The 19390-nt window shown below is 42.9% G+C and overlaps 1 protein-coding gene across 1 annotated transcript in view; it reads left to right on the top strand.

The window, feature by feature from the left end:
* The first annotated feature begins 4123 nt into the window (after positions 1 to 4123).
* syn2b (synapsin IIb) overlaps positions 4124 to 19390 on the top strand; it is a 48606-nt gene continuing 33339 nt past the window's right edge. Inside the window, exon 1 of the mRNA XM_019892494.1 lies at positions 4124 to 5073. Coding sequence (XP_019748053.1) covers positions 4625 to 5073 — 449 coding nt within the window. The 5' untranslated portion in view covers positions 4124 to 4624. The remainder of the gene's footprint in view (positions 5074 to 19390) is intronic.

Raw genomic sequence — 19390 nt, 5'->3', positions numbered from 1 at the left:
TTACTAGGTGTGGTTTACACCTGTTGTAACCATTGTGAGAAATGTTATACTGTAGTTTCTAAAATTGTGACTAGTAATGCAAAGAACAAAACAAAGGCTGTTGTAAACGCGGGAAATACAGGAGGAAACGAGAGTGACGGGGTGATACACAGTGTGGTGGTCAAGGATCTTACAGTACAGAACAAGGGGAGAAGCTGGCTAAAAAAGTACAATTATTAACTCAATAAAGTTGATTCGGCACTCGCTGCTGAAACGATAAAGAGAACTCTGATTTTGGGTGTGAGTCCAATCCCTAATAAATAGAACACATTTATTGGTTGGATACAACATATTTTGTAGTAAAAGCTGTCATAAAGTGTTTCATTGACCGCTCATATTGGATGAATAATTATTTAACACTGCTGACAGTTCAGGTCGTGTCTGTAGTCCACCATTACTACTTTTCAAGAATGAGACAATGGAAAGTCGCAAAGGCGAAGCTTCACCAACGAATAAATATTGATAAGGTCACTGAGAACTAATGACTAATGAGCTCCCACAGTGTGTGCAAGTGCCTTGGTAATCAGTGATGTTCCAATGTCACAGCGTCAAAGCGCAGAGTCAAATTAGTGCTGCTTAACCTGAGTGTTTATTTTTGCTGTGGTTTTACTCACTGTAGATTTAGCGGCTTTGATTTGTAATTCACGACACGACAGTAAAATTTCCCGAATCAAATTTGTGGAAAGTTGACAATTGATTCGTTAATTGTTATTCATATTTTTTTATTAAGAGCACATACTTTTTGCCCAGTATCCTCACTATCCACTTCAGAAAAAAAAGCCTCCCTTTTCTCATCAAGGCTTGTCATTACCACAGTTAGTACAAGCTGCCGTTCGTGCACAGACATTTAGGGGCTAAGAGCTGAGACCATTTGAACTCTGTTGCTAACCAAAACAGCGACACCCACTGTCACACATAAACTCTCAAATAAATTAAAAGTGCAGAGATTTACCACATACTTATGCAGTGTTAAAAATAATCTTACCTTATGCGGGAGACAGCGCTTTTCCAAGTAAATGAAAACAAACAAAATAATGAGACCTTTAAGACGCATTTTTGACATTGAAATAAAATAGAGTCTTTAAAAAAAACAATACATATCAGAAACAACATAATCAGTTTACAAAACTCATTAAAACTGACTGCAGTATAATGATAGCGATAATGTCCTTTGTCTTCATCTTTGCCAGTTTCATACTATGCTTTTTGGGTCAATTTTAAATGTACTTATTTGAGCTGTGCCAGTTTTACCACAGCTGTACAGCCCTACGGCACCTCAAGGTCCAACCATGATGTAACATGTTGACAATCCGGCCTGATGGGGAAGGAAAAAAAAAATACTCGCATGATGGCAACAGCCAAAAGACATTTGCTCAACTTCACTGTGTCGCATCCTTTGTGGATGTTGACCTCAACTCGTGTCATACTGTACTTTTTTCAAAAGCGCCTCAGCTGGTGATAAGAAGTGCAGTCCATTTTGCCTCAATTGCTTCAAGACGCGATGAATCAACAATCATTTTATCAACTAATTGGTTCTTATACCCATCCTTATTTGCAGCAATTCTTTTGAAACATTCTTATGCAATTTCTCTGATATTAGACACCCGCCCACATGCTTATCGAATGGAGTCATGCACACAATAACTACAAGAATCCTTCCAGTTTGCTGCACCCGTTGCCATGGAGATTTCCATTGCTGTCCGTGCCATCGTGATGGAACATCAAAAGCACCACCGTCATTAACCACACGCACACACATGCAGACAGTGGATGCACAGATGCTGCACAATCCTCTGGGAAGATGGAAACACTGACTTGTTTTTGATTCCCCCCCACCCCTCAACTCGAAAAACACATAAAACATTAGAAGAACTGATATAAAATTGCTCGATATACATTCAGATTTTTTTAATAAGTTTAGTATGGCCGAATAATGACGATAAAAAATAAAACTGCCCCTACTCCTCCTAGAGCCATAAAATGAGCAATGTGTTAATTATTGAGGTGTTTCAAATGTCTTGTCCTTGGAGTCCAGATAAAGTCTTCCCCCAACATTGTAAGCGACAAAGCAGGTGAATCCCCTCCCCCCACCCTTAAAAAAGGCACCATAATTAACAAACATGAAACTCTCATTTAAGGACAGCAAAATATCAACAAATCGAGACTGAGTGTTTATGTCCTCATAGCATTTTGTGGTCTTTTTTTTTTTTTTTTTTTTTCAAAATTCCATCTGGCAATTTACCAGAGCAGGGTGGAAATTAAGATCAGATAATAACACATTTATCTTTCAAATTGTTGAAGTAGCATGTGGCTCCTTATCCAAGGTTATTTCTGAATAGGGCTCCACTCCAAATAACTGGAAACAATTCTGTTTGTGGTCAGGAGGCAGCTCTTTGCTTAGCGTAAATGGCACTGCAAGTGCCGTATTAGTCTGAAAACACTGCGTTTAGTCAGGCAATTCTTGGTGTTTCCCAGGATCTATGAGAAAATCTCAACAACTAAGCTCTAGCTCCAGCTTTCTAATGCACACGGTCTAAATTTAGGCCATGTTTTGCTCTGATGGCCAACTGTCAACTTGCTTGCCTGCATTTTCTATTATATAACCCTGATTTGAAAATGCACTAAGTGTGCCATGAAACATGTAGGCCAGGAGGAGCTCATAGGATGTCGTTTCAGTTCACACGGCAAGCTCGATGACTCACCGCAGTGCCCTCACGCATCACCGAACAGCAACGGTGGGGGGGCTCTTCCAGGGTCGGCTTGAATGTGCAGACCTACTCTTGCATGTTTTACTAAGGAGTGCGTTTGTAATTCAACTGTGAGAATAACACTATCCGATATCTTTTGGGATTTTTTTTTTTTGCTTTCTTCCTGTTTTGTCAGCTGATAATTTTCTCTCCACAGCGACATAAGATTTTATGAGAGGTCAAGCAAACCATGCAAACTAACTGGGGCACCAGTCATCATTAGCAAAGCATGCCAAAAGACAAGAAGCTGTTGTTGGTGTTCGTTCGGGCTATGAGTTGGTTAAGTTAAAAAAAAAACTGCCTGAGTGTACTTTAAAAGGTTGTGTTGTATTTGTCTTGCATTTTAAATGAGGTGATCCGTCTCTTCTGACAAATGTGGTGCATTCTGCCGACAGCACGTCCTACCCTTTAGGTGAGTAGCACTGTGTCAGATGAAGAAGAAGAATCAAATAACCAAAAGAGTAAAAAACAGTCTCGTGCAGCTTTGATGTGAAAAGTCTTCTTATGCAACAACTTTGATATGAGTGTAATGATTTCCCCCTAAACTTTCTTTACATGCGTGCGCAGTACGGCAACATCATTAGCAATAGCATTGGCAGCTAGCAGGAAGACTCAAGTCCCATTTTCGGCACATCCATCAACAGATTCGCACCTCTGAATCGTGAACTCCAGCTGTGAAAGCACCTTTCCATTAAACGACTAATAGAGGTGAACTGCATGAAAAGCTTCTTAACAATGGCCGACACAGATAGGATAACGTTCATAGTCGTCGACATCATCCGAAGGGTTCTCCCTTTGAAATCTCTGAGGTGCACCTCATTATCTCCACCTTCTTTTCTAATAGAGATGATAGAGATAGAGGTCATAAAGATGTATTGTATTGTATTGTGTTTGTTTTAGACTGAAAAGACTGAAAGTGACACCGCAACAAAGAGCTGCTGCAAGGTAAAGATCATGTGCTGCATGTGCTGCAGTGACTCAGCAAGAGATGATACAAAAACACACAAAATCCTATGAAGAAAAAAAAACAGTAAGCATCGGTGCCATTAGTGTTTTCACACCTCTCCTCTTTCCCTTGCAAATAAGAAACAATCTGATACGGAACAGGAGGGATGGATGATGTCTCAAAAGGTGGAGGGGGGGGTTACATGTTTAAGCGATGGATGGAACACGAAGGAGGAAACCCCTTCGACTGGTTGCACACGGCACACAGCACTGCCGGGCTGCAGCACGACACGCACACACACACACACACACACACACACACACACACACACACACACACACACACACACACACACACACGCACACAGGAATGGTGTATGATGGAGGAGGAGGAGGAAGGGCGAGCTATGGAGTGAGCGCGAGAGGAAGGGGGTAAGATAAGCTGAGCGAGCAGCATCCCTTCATTCGGCTCGCAGGAAGTCAGGAAGCGGCAACCTTAGTTTGAGGACGGAAGAGCAGCAGCATCTCACCCACAGGGGGCGACGACACCCCTCTCTCTCTCTCTCTCTCTCTCTCTCTCTCTCTCTCTCTCTCTCTCTCTCTCTCTCTCTCTCTCACTCTCTCTCTCTGTCTTTCTCTCTCACACATACGCATCGCACACATGCATTCGTGAGAAGCCCGGCAGGAGGAACAACAGCGTGGAGAGCAGTCTCCTGAAGACTGGAGCAGGGCTGCGTCCATCGCCTCCATCCATTGCTCCCTATGCTCTCTGTCATTCTTCGCTTGACCTCGGATTCTCACCTCTCCGCTTCACCGTGAACCTCTCTGTCCGCTCGCGCGTGTTCTCGTTCGACGACTAACCAAAAGAAGGAAAAGGAATTCCCAACGCCGCCATGAACTTCCTCCGACGCCGCCTCTCCGACAGTAGCTTCATGTCCAACCTGCCCAATGGCTACATGTCGGACCTCCAGAGGCCAGACCCACCTGCGCCCCCTCCTCCGACCGCCTCGTCCCCATCCCAGCAAGGTCCCGCCGCGTCCCAGGCTCCTGCCCAGTCTCCCACCCAAGGCTCCTCTCAGGCCCCCGTCAGCTTGCCGGCTCCTCAGGAGCGCCGCCCGTCCCAGCAGGCTCAACAGCAGCCTCAACAGGCCCAGTCCTCGGCCTCAGCCACTTCCTCCTCCGGTGGCTCCTCTGGGTTCTTCAGCTCCTTCAGTTCCATCACCAACGTAGTCAAGCAGACGGCGGCGTCTGCTGCCGGTTTTGTGGAACAGTCAGCTCCCTCTCCTTCCCTTTCCAAGAAGTTTAAGATCCTCCTAGTCATTGATGAGCTGCAACATGAGTGGTAAGTGACTTTTGGGATGGTAGGTAGGTCTTTATGGTGTGCTCTTCGAGTTTGGTGCAGTAATATGCTAATGGTCAGTTTGAAATCCAAAGTAATCAGCACCACAGACATGGAATATTACTGTCATTTTTGTTGTTGCTCCATTTTTCACACACCAGATAAGCTCCCAAAATAGAAAAAGCCTCGTAGTTGAGTTTTTCCTCATGGGGTCACATGTATAGTGCTTGCTTTCACCAGCCTGTGTATGTGTGCATATGTCAGAGAGCTGTGAGTAAGTGTTTCATCCCTGGATAGCTCACATTGGTGAACGGGTTATTATCCTTATGCTAACAGCACATAAATCACCCGCTGTCATCGAAGGGGCATGTAAGCACTGAATAAATCATCACGCTAGACGGATGTATTGTGTAATAACATTTGTAATTCCCTGGTGGCTTTCTGGCACTTCAAGTCACATGTAAAGTGTATGGATTGTATCGTAAATTCAGTTCTTGGAGATCGATTGTGTGATTGATGTGGTGTATGAGATTGTGTTGTTGTTGATAGCGTCAAGGCAAGTGATTTGGTGGACATCGTGTCCTGCCTGACACGGGTATTTTGTGTTGCTCAATATAAGTTCTATGAGTTGATCAATTATCAATACTGCCTTTGCTGTTCAGAGTCACAGAATCTATCCTAGCTTACTCAGATCAGATCGAAAGGCAGACTGCACCCATGACTAGATCAATCGCTGAGAAAATGAAGCCACTCCTCTCACTGTAAGGATTCGACATGTATTCTTCTTGGTTCCATCCGTCAAACAGGAGCACTTCATGGGTCATAGGCTACCACCATGGCAGAACAATCAGACCAGATTGTGATAGATTCCCCCTACCTAGCTTAGTGGCTAGCGTAATCATGGACTCTTTCACACAGAGATACAGCGAAATAGTAACACCGCAGCCATAACAGAAGATCTGGCAATAAACCATCAATGCTATTTACACTATGAAGGAGAGCTATTCCCTCAACTGTGTCCGCTTTTTATCGAGCAATCAGTCTATTAAATATATGTCAACATTAGCCTCGGCATCTGGTGTCACATATAGAATGCTTTGCGGGCCGCGGTAAATGCTTTCAATACAACGGTGCAGGAGAATTGAGTGTCAAGTATGAAACTTCACACCCCTCTCCCACCATTTCAGCATTGACAATTCCATACCTGTCAACCTTTCGGAGCGCCAACCCATATAAACTACCAAAAAAATCCTTATAAAGAGCAAAAAATCCTTATAACATACCAAAGCATTTTATATGTCAAAATAACGGCAGAAAAAAACCCACGAAATTTTTAATGATATTTATTGTAGATCTCCATAATACAATGGCAGGTGAATTTCTCATCATCATTCTACTTAGTGGCATTACTGTGTTCAGAGTTGTATTACTGTGTTACTTTTTTCACCAACTCCAAATGCTGACCCATCGGCTCGAAGTTACAGCATCCATTCATATTACTTTGCACTGCAATAATGCTGTCAGTGTTTCTGGTGCAAGCGATTTTCGGAAATCTGTGTGAACCTTTCTCACAACACTGAAGACTCTTTCAGAGTCTGCATTGCTGTGAGGTAAGCAAAGTAGTGCTTCCATCACTTTGCTGAGATGATGAAACATTGGTTTGCCCATGGGTTTGCCCATGATTTACTGGAACGTTACCGGAAATGAAAGCATTCGAGTAGACGAGCACCATTCTGGGCAAAAGCAAACGGAACTACCTGTTAGGGGGGAAAAAAAAAAAAAAAAAACGGAAATTTTCAGAATCCGTATGATTTGTGCGATATGGCCATATACATGAGATTCACCACAAAATCCGTATAAAATATGGCTAAACCGTATGAGTTGACAGGTATGCAATTCATACAGGCATCATCGGGTCTCTGTCACAGCTCTGTTAATCCGGCTAAAGGTGGAGGAGACTCGATCCTTCCATTCCACATTGGTGCTGTTTACACACAAGACTGACCCAGTTAAAGGAGGATACATCGAGATTTTAACACGCAGCGCAATCCAGGATAAAAGAGAAACACGGCAGGAAACAGCCAAATGAACCAGCGGTAACTACATTGGCTAGCTTATCGTGTTATCAGGTCACAGGGTGCATGAAAGGGTTAAAAAAAAAACAACAGTCAAATGAATTTTATAAAGGTACATCACAGTCATATAGCAGAAATACCGACAATAAGCCATGTTCTGCGTACGCTGCATATAATTCAGAAAAAGGCGGGACATAGCCGTAACGGCGTCCAGTTTCACAGACTGACACAGCACCCTGCAATCAGATAATTAGATGACTCTAGTAACAACATCTGGTGTGACATAAAAACAAATACTTGCCAGACAGAGGTAATTGTTTTTTTACCAAAGCGGAAAATTGAATGTTGGATGTGAAATTTCCTATCCGGTCCCGCCATCAAAATATGCTTACACACAGGTGACATCCCACCTCTCAAGGCTCCTATACTGCCTTGAAATGTGTATCACTGTATCGTTGCTGTTCATAACCAATTGTGATTTGAACAACATTGTAGGAGCATAACCTCTATCACCTTTTGGCCTTGGCACAGTCAACGAGTGTGAATAGAAATGCTTTCACAGTCCATCCATGAATCCATCCATTTTCTGTAGCGTTCATCCTGTTCAGCGTCTCGGGGAGCTCGACCCTACCCTGGCTGACTTCAGGCAAAAGGAGGACAACATCCTGGAGAGGTTGCCAGTCAGTCACAGGGCATATATTTATACATACTGTATATACTGTGTGTATATATATATATATATATATAGAGAGAGAGAGAGAGAGAGAGCGAGAGAGAGAGAGAGAGAGAGCGCGAGAGAGAGAGAGAGAGAGAGCGCGAGAGAGAGAGAGAGAGAGAGATAAAACAAACATTCACACTCACAGTGTCAACCACACTAAACCACCGGTGACCTACTTTTACAATTTAAAAGTTATTTTGTTTTCACGAACCTTCAGACTGTTTTGTTCTCTATCCCCACTACAGGCCCGTGTAATTATTTTCATGCTGGTAACTGGTCCCATGGTGTCAAATAAATAAATACATAAATAAATAAATAATGGCACCACTGTGTGGGTGGACTCTCATCTCATGGTCTGTGTTAAAGTCCTGAAGTCAGCTATGTGGCTCGCTAAACTACCGATGGAAATTGCTTTGGTCATTCATTAGGATTTTTAAGCACATTCATTTCTCTCAAAAAAGTAAGGCAAAAGTTGTTTATTTACTGCTGTTCTTGAGTGTGACGTGCGCACCACACGTCACAATATCTCCACCGACAATCGCGGGCGGGCCTTCTCCATAAAAACCACATCTGTTGTAGTACCAATAATGACCTGTGAGATGCAGCATGGTGCCAATGGGCGTCCAGACTACCGAAAATAAAAAGAAGAAAGCAGCAATGGAAAAAGAAATACAGGTAACAGGTCAGCTTCTTATAACGATATACTTCGACTTGTTGGACACTTTATACAAAAACGCAACACAACCAGTTGCTTCTTCTTTTGTGTTCATTATCAGCCCGAGCTTCTGAACGCTCCATATTTGGATAGAATCGTTCGGTTTCCTGTCAGAGTCACAGTCTGTGGCTCGGCTGACATCGGTGATGACCACACAAAAGGATTTGTGATCGTAAACGCTGAACCATTTTAACATTTACACTTGTCAGCCACAATGATTTTTTTTTCTATCCAGATCGGGGAGGAACATTTACTTTGAACACACCACACACATCACATAGAAAATCACTCTGAATAATCGTTTAGGCAATCAGTGAGTCAGGCTTTTGTTGACTTTGTCAGTAGGGAAGGGGGGGGGGGGATGCTCTGTGCTACGGGTAGGCAATGTGTCGACTTCACCACTCCACTGTGATGGTTATAGCTTGAGGTCGAATTCCTGCCAATGGACGCCCATTCAAAAAACTTAAAGTCGTTGAAGCCCTTCTCGGCACACCTCTTTAGTTATAGCATCTTGAACATTTTGAAACAAGGACTTAATGTCGAGGCTGTCTCTCCCACTGCAAACTGAAAATGAAAACTTGAAAATGTGTTTTCAAACCCCGCAACCGTAGTGTAGACATTAGGAACAAACAGTTGAAATTGAAGAGGAATCATTTTCACTGTTACAATAACTCCTAGAAATGACGTCTTTTACAACCTCCAACATTTTGCATGTGACTGCGTGTTTTATTCAAGGAGGTGCCAGTACACAGTGCTGGCCTGAATGCGAATATGAATGGCAGCTCTGCAGTATGTTAATCCTGCGTCGCCTGCTGCGAGTGTTTTGGTGCCATATGATTGGATGCGGCCACCCATGATGCGGTGACGACCAAATGTGAGAAGACTCCGCAGCCTGCATCCATAAAAGCATTGCATTTGAATGCATGGCTGAGCAGAATGCAGTTCTCCTTTTATGCGATCTGTGCTGTTTGTATTTCATTTGCAAAATACGCGAGGCTCTGATTTAGATTATTTATTATTTACATTTTAATATAGGCTACTTGTGCATATGGATGTGTTTGCAATCATTTGTGCTTGATGAATGCAGTGACTTTTGCAAATCTGTGATCCTAAAGGTCTGAAGGGCAATTTTAATTGAAAATATACACTGCATAATGAAAAGAAAATGGTAACGTCAGAAAATTACAATTTATATTAAGAAGACTCCGTATGATGATAAATTAAATCTCACTTCTATCATTGCTTCTGGCATATAAGCCAGACAGACATTCTACTAATGTTATTGATTTTCCACTTGGCCAAGAACAACACATGAGACGTTCATGCTCTTAACTTCCAAAACAACAAACTGTTCGAAACCCCTCCTCTAGACTAATTTCTATCATTATTATACCATGTCATCAAACAGTGGTGCCATCACACAATAAATCACCAACTTTATCATCTAGTATCTCATTTTCAAACAGAAAAACAACGATTAATTGTAATGTAATATCAGTTGTGTCTGGCAGTATTCAATGACTTTATTTTAAACGCTTCCTGATTTTCTTCTAGGTGATGTATTAAAATATTATAGGGTGATTTATTCACTTGGGAGACAATTTTTTTTTGCCCAAAGTGACTTACATTTAATCTCCTCAAAGTTTGAAAAGGTTAGTCTAGAGATTTAACAGCCAGCGGCAGAATTTGTGTTGTAACAACGTTCTTCTGACATTCGTGGGGGCTTTAATTTCCCCATTTACAAGGGAAAAAAAAGCTTCTTTCTAAGGTGTGCAAAGTACTCTGGGCAATCCATCAAACCAGTTAACGACCCCGGCATGGATTGCTTTCCGTCTTACAACCCTATTTGACAGACAAACATTGGCATTCAGTCTTGTGTTTCAAGAGGAAATTGAGCCCGCAGTTAAGAAACACTAATGGTCCCAATTTTTCCCTCTAAATATTAGCAATGAGCTATGAGTCACTCACTCGCTAGTATCGACTGTGCCGTGCGACTGGCCTTTTGGGAACACACTCCAAAAAGAGAGGAGGAAGACGCAGAGACGAGCGTGTTAGATGTAGCAGTTACGTAACACACTCTGAGCCCGTTGGGTTGACGGGTGACGGAGAAGACAGCATCCAGGGACGTTCAAGGTGATTCTGGCAAAACGGGGGAGGGGGTCGGAGTGATAAACAAAATAGGCTGGTAGTCTGGAAAACACCTTCTTTTTTTTTTAATTGCATGTCCCACCCACCTTGCCTTTTCCTTTCCTCTTGCTGCCTCTGGGTGCCTTTCATCATGACAGTTGCTTTGTGTGCGTCTCCAGAGAAGGAAACTGCCGTTACCGTAAATGCTGCTTCTGCTGCTGCGGGTTCAGGAAGTGATGAAGTAATATGATAAGACGTGGTGATTCAGCAGTTTCAGCCCAAAGGCCGCATCTGTTCTCTTTCCCTTTGCTCTCCCAAAACAGGACTGCACATCCCCTTTGTACCCGTCGTCCTCTCTGCTGGAAATCTGCGATATCTGCGTCAGCTCCAGTGTGATTCCGTTTGCTTCCCCGCCGTGCGCATTAGCGGCAAATAATTGGTTACTTAACATAATTGGAAGGTTTTGTGGCGGATGCCGCTCGTTGCCCTGCAGTCCAAAATTTGAGTTTGAAAATGTTTTTCTGTCAACAAAGACATTGTCTTACTAGGAATGTTGAGGGGGTGGGTGGGTTAAGTAGGTCTTTGTCGCTTGGTCACCTGATTGCAGCTTTCTGTTGAAATGGCCTCACATTAGCTCCTGGTTTTAACTCCCTTGCGTTTCTACGCCCGAACTCCCGTCATACTTTATTCTCAGTGATCTCACCAAATTCTCTCATCAGAGCTGTTTGTCTTTTGGACAGAACACAGTCAAGGCGGCGAGTTGCCGACACTTCACAGTGTGAAAGGGCACCCAGCAATTAGCTAGTCGGATGCATGATGATGTCAGCGCACCATCTGGTGCCATACAATGGACAAGTGACAATTGCTTTCAACACAATAGGGCAGGAGAAGTTAGAGTCGGGCGTTAAACTTCACACTCTTGTCACATGATGGCATTCGCCTCTGTTAAATACTGCCTCCCCTCATTCTGTGTCTGCCAGCTTTTGACGAATCAATGTTCCAGAGAGGAGGTGAGAAAAATGCCAGATTTTGGAAGCAATTAAAAGAGGATTGCATATTGCTAGGTGTCCAAATTGCTTCTTTCACACAAAAATCCCGCAAAATTGCCTCATCAGTGTCGTAATAGAAGATCGAACAAGAAACTATCTTTGCAACCATCGAAAGTGAACAAGGTGCATTTTGAAACCGAGCACAATCAAGAACTGATGCAGTCGCATCATATTTCACCACAAGTAGACTTGGTGTTGAAAGGATTTGAACACGAACAAGACCCTCACCACACAATTAATCGCTTCGTGTAACACCGCACTCAACCGCTTATTACACAGAGAGGTTATGTAATTTACAGGGTGACGTTAGCATAAATTGATGCAGCTTTCTGATAAAACCAAACATTTCAAATATGGCTGCTGAACAGATTCAACCAGATTGCGCAGCTAATTGAACGGCTTGCGTGATGTATGTTTTCCTTGTCCCACTATTTATTCTGTGCGGGGCTTTGTGCTCGCTCCCAAGGGCCCGAGCCATTAGTGAATGCAATGGCTACGGTTAAGTCAATACTTACTGACTAATCAGCGTCATTTGAAGGTTTTTTTTATTTCCTCAAGGCCTGCTGCGGCCGAATTACCCATTATTTGTTGACCTCCAGCCTTTCAGCCAATTTTGAACATGATGGGGAGTAGCCATTTTACTTTTTCACAACTGTACTTTATTACAATCGTCAGCAGCGGTACATATATTACATTTGATAAATTTCACAAAGAGTATAAATATAGGACTGGAATAATGATCTCATTCCAGTGTATTCATACACGTAGGCCTGTTTAGTTAAACATAAAGCTATTCTGTCATTTTTCTTTGTTCTACCTATTCATTTCTGGCATAGATTGATGAGCCAACATACTTTATTTTTGGGAAATAAATGAGAATTTCCAACACCTGGTGATCTCGCATGGCATACTAATTCCGCAACACAGTGATAGGGAATCACAAACAGAACACAGCAGACAGACAACACACATACGTTTTGATCACGAGTCAGATGCTAGCCAGTTGGTGGCTAGGGCAGGAAGCTACATTGGCAGTCGACAAGCTTCGCTCAGTGATTTTCTCAGTCAACCACTTCACAACTGGCGAGCATCCCTGACTATTATGACATTGAAACACTCGAACAATTCACACATGCAGAGTTAATCCTTTGGCGCTGCCTGGAATGCGGTGAAGTGAAGTGCGTGTGCATTTGTGAGCCTTTCATTTCCAGAATTTCTGGAACATTTAAGACACGCCCCCCCCCCCCAACCTTTTGGTCAAAGTCAGAATTTTACAGCTTTTTGCCGTTTGACTTCGGAGGTCACCTCATGCAATACTAATACAGCGTTAAGTACCGCACTTGCTCATCATTGCAAAATCAGTTGATTCGACAATGAGTTGGATCATTAGGTCAGATCAGTGGAAACAGACAGCAGATAATGCAGTTGTGTGTGTCTGTGGGTTTTTTTTTATCCAATATACAGAATGAGAGCTCTGACCTTTTGCAGATTGCTGGATATTGCATGAACAGACCTCTTCACTTCCCCTCTATTATATTCTCTCAAGGAGAGAGAAGGCAGCCCTCCATAGATGGATACGTTTGCTGCAAAAAAAAAAAAGCTTTGACTTTTTTTTTCTTTTTTTCATTTAAGGGCAATTGAAATGACTCTGGCGGATCTCACGTCTTCTGTCAAGTAAGACCAGAGATAATGACATATTGAGGTATCTTTGCGGTGAATCACTGTAAAGGAGTGTTAAATCAACACGGTGACCTTTTCTCCCATCCCTTCAGTTTAAAACATGTGGGAAAGGACAACCTTTGGCCTAACAATACAAAGAAAGAGGCATCGTCCGGCTTTCTGTGCGACGCTCTGCAGATAAAGCAGTTACCATGCATGAGGCGTACAGATACCGAAAAAGGCTGTAAAGCATACCGATCGGCCTCACAACCGCTGGTGTTACCATGGCAACAAGTGATCTTTTTCTCCTAAGTTGGACCTATGGTGTTGTCAGGAGACTGATCTCACGTTAAATTATTTCTTGATGATTGGAAAAACAGAACAATGACTCAATTAAGGTTTTTTGAAAAGAAATATCTTTTATATGTAGAGGTGCAGCTCAGTAAACTGAAACACTGTGGAAAAATCATTTTATTTCAGGAATTCAGTTAAAAAGTAAATCTCATGTTAAATATGTTCACAACACTCAGAGTGAAATACAGAATTTTATGATTTGATTTTTAAAAAGAATTTGCATTATTATAACTTACCCCAAATGCAACCAACAAGACTCAGAAGAGTAAGAAAAGCAATACAAATTAATTTTAATAAAGAAATCAGGCAAGACTTTCCATCCATCCATCCATCTTCTCCCGCTTGTACAGAGTCGGGTCGCGGGGGCAACAGCTTTAGCAGGGAAACCCAGACGTCCCTCTCCCCAGCCACTTGTTCCAGCTCTTCCCGGGGAATCCCAAGGCATTCCCAGGCCAGCTGGGAGACATAGTCTCTCCAGCGTGTCCTTGGTCGTCCCCGGGGCCTCCTGATGGTGGGACATGCCCGGAACATCTCACCAGGGAGGCGTCCAGAAGGCATTCTAATCAGATGCCCGAGCCACCTCATCAGGCTCCTCTCAACGTGAAGGAGAAGCGGCTCGACTTTGAGCCCCTCCCGGATGACCGAGCTTCTCACCTTATCTCTAAGGGAGAGCCTGGACACCCTGCGGAGAAAACCCATTTCGGCCGCTTGTATCCGGGATCTCGTTCTTTCGGTCATGACCCATAGCTCGTGACTATAGGTGAGGGTTGGGACGTAGATCGACCGGTGAATTGAGAGTTTTGCCTTTTGGCTCAGCTTACTTTTATGAGTTTCACATTTCGAACTAAACTGAATAAGCAAATGACTTTTTTCCAAATTATTCCAATTTATTTTGAATGGTCCTGTATGTGCTGTACTGCATTTGAAGGCAGCACAGTGCACTTAGTGTGTCTTCCTCTCAATCTTGGCTTCGTCCCTAATGTGTGGAAAGTCCATGTCCTCTGTGTGCTTGCATGAGTTTTCTCAGTGGCTGATCCGTTGATGGATTGGCATGATGCGCTGGCATTTGCATTATAATCGTCTCAACTCATATTTTATGCAGATGAGGTCTCTCCAGTGCAACAGACCATGCTCCAGAAGCTTCATCGTCAGACTTAATCGTGACGGTTTAATAAATCAAATATGGCTGAAATCCCTGAAACTCCCCTACACTTCTGTGGCAAATGGAAAATTACCGATCACAATAAGCAACTATTGCAACACAAACTAATTAGTTTCTATTGGGACCATGACATTCATGACCATATTCACAAAATCCTTCTCGCTTCTAAATAACAATTCCGATTTTTTTCAAATCCGACCTGGGCCTCCTATGTATGCGGATATAAATCAAATATGTATGTGATCTGTCTGCAGTATTAACGCTCATCCACGCGCATTTGCGCTATACGTCATCAAAAGCTCAATCTGTGCTCCGTGCGTCTGTTAGAGGCTGCTCAGAAGATTCATGACATTGACCGTGAATCTGCAAATTTGTTTTGAGTAACAGTTGTCTTTACATTTGATTTGAATTTAGTCCTTGAAATGAATGACTTGAAACAGGAAACTCAAAGTGGTCATTTGAGACATTGAGAGCGTTGCCTCATATCCCCAAAATATTTCTACCTCTTCCCGCCTTGCGACTCTGCCGATATAAGACGATAAAATGAGCTCCTACACGCGGAACCATATTTACTTTCGTAAACACTGAGGCATGTGACGACATTTCAGATCACGGACGCATTGCGTCAATATTAGAAGTCACATTTGTTTTTGGAATGTGAATGAAAACTTAAAAAGAAAAAAACGATTTGGGCATTACTCCCTCCGGCGTGAGCCTAATAGACTAATTAACTAACTAACTAACTAACTGAAAGAGTACCAGTGTGGAACAGTCTTCGGCATACTTTCTTGGCATCAACTAAAAATTTGACTTTTGCATCACATTTCAATCTTTTTTTATGAAAATGTATTATAAATCTAACAGCATCACAAGCGCACGCATGAACACACTTTGCTGTCCGGATTGCTATGGAGACATACTCATTAGGGATTTCAGACGTTGGTGCAAAAGCATGAGCTGCACTGTTTATGCTTTGTCTTGGTAGACGTCAAATTGCTTTTTATGTTGTCATGTACATTCAATGTGCATCCAGCCAAGCCATCAAGTTATTCTCCTGCTACACTTAAGTACAGGTAATTTGATCTGCTCTGCAGTGGTGCAATGCAATTAGAAGACTGGGGCAAAAGAGATGGTCTCTTGTGCCGGCACACTGTATCTAATTAAGACTTACAGTATAATCTCTGTTGGTTCAATCTCAGGGGCAACACAATTGTAATGCCAGCGAGAATCCAGAGCAAAACAATCCATTCCACAGCTCTGGTTAATTTCCAAGTTGTTCTGTTAGTTTGTTTTCCTAACCTCTTTTTAACACAATGATGGTGTCCTTGTTTGAGTAGCTTGTGAGCTCACTCCTACTGCTAATTTCTAAGTCTTTAGGTAAGCCAACATACATGTTTCTTGAACAGGGGAGGAAGCAAGAGAGACAGGATTTGAACTCTAAACCGCTGAACTGAGGGGCAGATCTGCTAACCACGAGCAACAAATGATCATTATGTTTCAGATTATTAAACCGTTATTAACTGTACAGGCGACCTTTTAACATCATGTCACATTCTCGACTGTCATGCAATTGTAAAGTGAAATTAACTTCTATATCATACAACTAAATAAACCCCCTACCTGCCAAACAATTTACTCTCTCAGCAGAGTAAATCCTTTGATGCTGAACTGTGACATTGACCGGGAGGAAATCGTAGCAGGTGGTTGAGTCGCTTACTTCCATTGCTAAAAAGGTATTTTGGTCTTCCAAGAGTTTACTTCCAAAATTGATCCCGCTGTGTTGAGTGTAGCCGCCTAATAGCAAAAAGGTTTACTGCCTGCGGTCCTCCTAAATGAATTTTGAGCTTCTGCTTTCAGTCCCAGAGCAAAAAATGAGATGAAATCTGACCGTGTGTGTGCTGGAAGAAGCTCCCATGTATCCCCCTGTGCTTTCTTTTTTTCCTGCAGCATTACGATACAATCGATGTGAATCAGCACTGTTTGTTTTACTGGTTATCGGTGGGGGCATAAGAAGAGAGTAAGTAAGGAGGAAAATGAAAATGGAGCGACAAGAGGAGTCAGATGGGAGAGCTGTGATAATAGCGGAAAAGTCGTCCGGAAAGAAAGAACCAGAATGAGCCGAGAGGATGTTCAAATCTGAAAAATCTCATTTCTAGACATCAAAAAACACTATTTTCTCCAATGGTCTCTCTTCAATATAGCGAATGAGAGGTTCTTATACATCAGCAAGTCAGATTGGTCTAAAGCCAATCTGAGCTGTACACGATTCACTATCGGCTTGGCCCACCCAGCATCTGCCCCCGGGGGCATTGTTTTACAACACACACTGGGATTTGAGGCAATTACTGCATTTTAAACCTCCTTTTGGTGTTGCACACACTACATGGGCAAACTGGAAAGGCTACATTTGCTTTGTAGAATAGGCAAAACAAAGCAGTTAACCCTTACATGCACTATTAATGATAACCTGTAACCTGATAACATGATAGGCTGTCCACTGTAGTGACCGCTGTCCCTGAAAGTGTTAATATTGGACACAGTTAAGTATGTTTTTAAATTCAAAAAAAGTGCATTTTAGTCAACAGATAAACATACAGGGGGTCCTCGGTTTACAAAAGTCCCGACATTTCAAGGTTATGAATGCCACATGCTGATTGTCATACTAAACTAGAACGACTCCTGATTTTCATTTGACTGCTTTACATTCATATTTTTTTTCATACAAAAGGAGCGGAATTAGGACCCAGAAGCAGACATGACACGGCAGTTGAAAAGTAAAAGTCTTTATCTACGAAAAGCCAAAGTCGCTACAGAGAGCACGGCAGGATGCAGAAGACACGGAAAAGAGATGATCCTGGTAGAAAGCTCGACGTACTGACGACCTGTCACTGAGTAATCCTAATTTGTGTGAGACATCAAGCCTGTTTGACAGAACAAAGCATAAAAGAGCCACAGCAACTGCATAGCAACTAAAACAAGAAGGAAAAGTACCCCCCTTCAAGGGGCACCACCCAGTGCCCGACTCGGTTTGTGAGGCAACTCCTGGTGGAAGTTCAAAATTCGTGTCCAAATCAGAATACAAAGGAACAAAAAATACAACACAGAAGTCCAAAACCCTGCGATTGGCTGGCAATCGGTTCAGGGTGTCCCCCGCCTACTACCCGAAGATGGCTGGGATAAACTCCAGCACCCCTCGCGAACCCTTGTGAGGATAAAGCGGATCGGAAAATGGATGGATGGATGGATGGAAGTCCAAAACAACAAGAAATGGAACTAAAGAAGCATAAATGAGACCCTGCCACCAATATTTGGCAATACTTGGGTCCTTTGAAAGGCACTGTAGGAAGCTATCAGTTTGAGATCACTGTAACTCTGTTAAGCTAATATAAGAGCAGTATCATCGGGAACACAGTCACACTCCCAAATCAGTAATCACTGATGTGTCATTATTACAATAGCTCAGAGATTTTGCTGTCCTCATGATGACTTTTATTCATGTCCGGTTTGAGTAATCTGTTTAAACTATTGGTCAGCTGTTCTTCAACTGCACTCCTTCCCACTCGCCGCATTATCCCGCCGTTTTTCAAGTTGACATCCATTGTGCGCCGAGCTCATATTCATGCCGCAGGCCACATAAATCAAGGGTTAAGTAATTGAAGCCCCACCGTGATAGCTGTCCTTAGGCTGGAAAACTCTCGATGAATCATTTCCATCGCACAAAAAAGATTAAGAGGAGAGGAGGGAACAATTCGGGGTGGCTGTTTTTTCTGCCTGTATGTTTCCGTATGTGCGGCGGCGGCACGATGCCAGCGTGGGCGGCTTCACGCTGCCTGACTGCATTGCGTTCTTGTCGTCGTGATGTCCGTGTTTGCATTTCACCAACTACGGGGGGAGGGGGAGGGAGGGGCTTTCACACGACATTACCCTCAATAAGCCCTTTTCACGTTAACAGCCTAAAAAGAATACGATGAGCCTACACTTACCTTAACGTGTGCGCAGCCAGCAAGTCGTGACTCAAAAAAAATCTCCCTCCTGAGCCCTAAACACCCACATTCATAATCATTTACAGCTTGCTGAGGAGCTGCAGTTTGCACACTAAAAATGCGTACTGTAATTTCAAAAATGATATGAACCATTGAAGGATACGCCCCGGTTAGTCACCGTCTTATGGCAATACTTGCACGGTAATAAACACTGTAGAACATCGTAGAACTACTTTGCCCAAACCAAAACAGCAGCATCCATCAAAACATGTCAGCAGCTTCTCTGATGAATCAAAATGCGGATGGAGTCTTGGCACGTTTTGTGCTCCCTGTGCAGTATGAACCCTTTTATGCGCCCTGTAACCCGATAACCTGATCTGCTGTCCACTGTAGTAACCGCTGTCCCTTAAAAGGGTTAAAAATGATTTTGTGACATGACATCTTCAACGGGGATTAGCATCAGTTGACTCTGATGCGA

This window comes from Hippocampus comes, unplaced genomic scaffold (genome assembly GCF_001891065.2).
Source record: "Hippocampus comes isolate QL1 unplaced genomic scaffold, H_comes_QL1_v1.1 scaffold137, whole genome shotgun sequence".
Lineage (NCBI taxonomy): Eukaryota > Metazoa > Chordata > Actinopteri > Syngnathiformes > Syngnathidae > Hippocampus > Hippocampus comes.
Note: the sequence above shows the minus strand (reverse complement) of the source record. Positions and strands in the feature narration are given on the sequence as shown.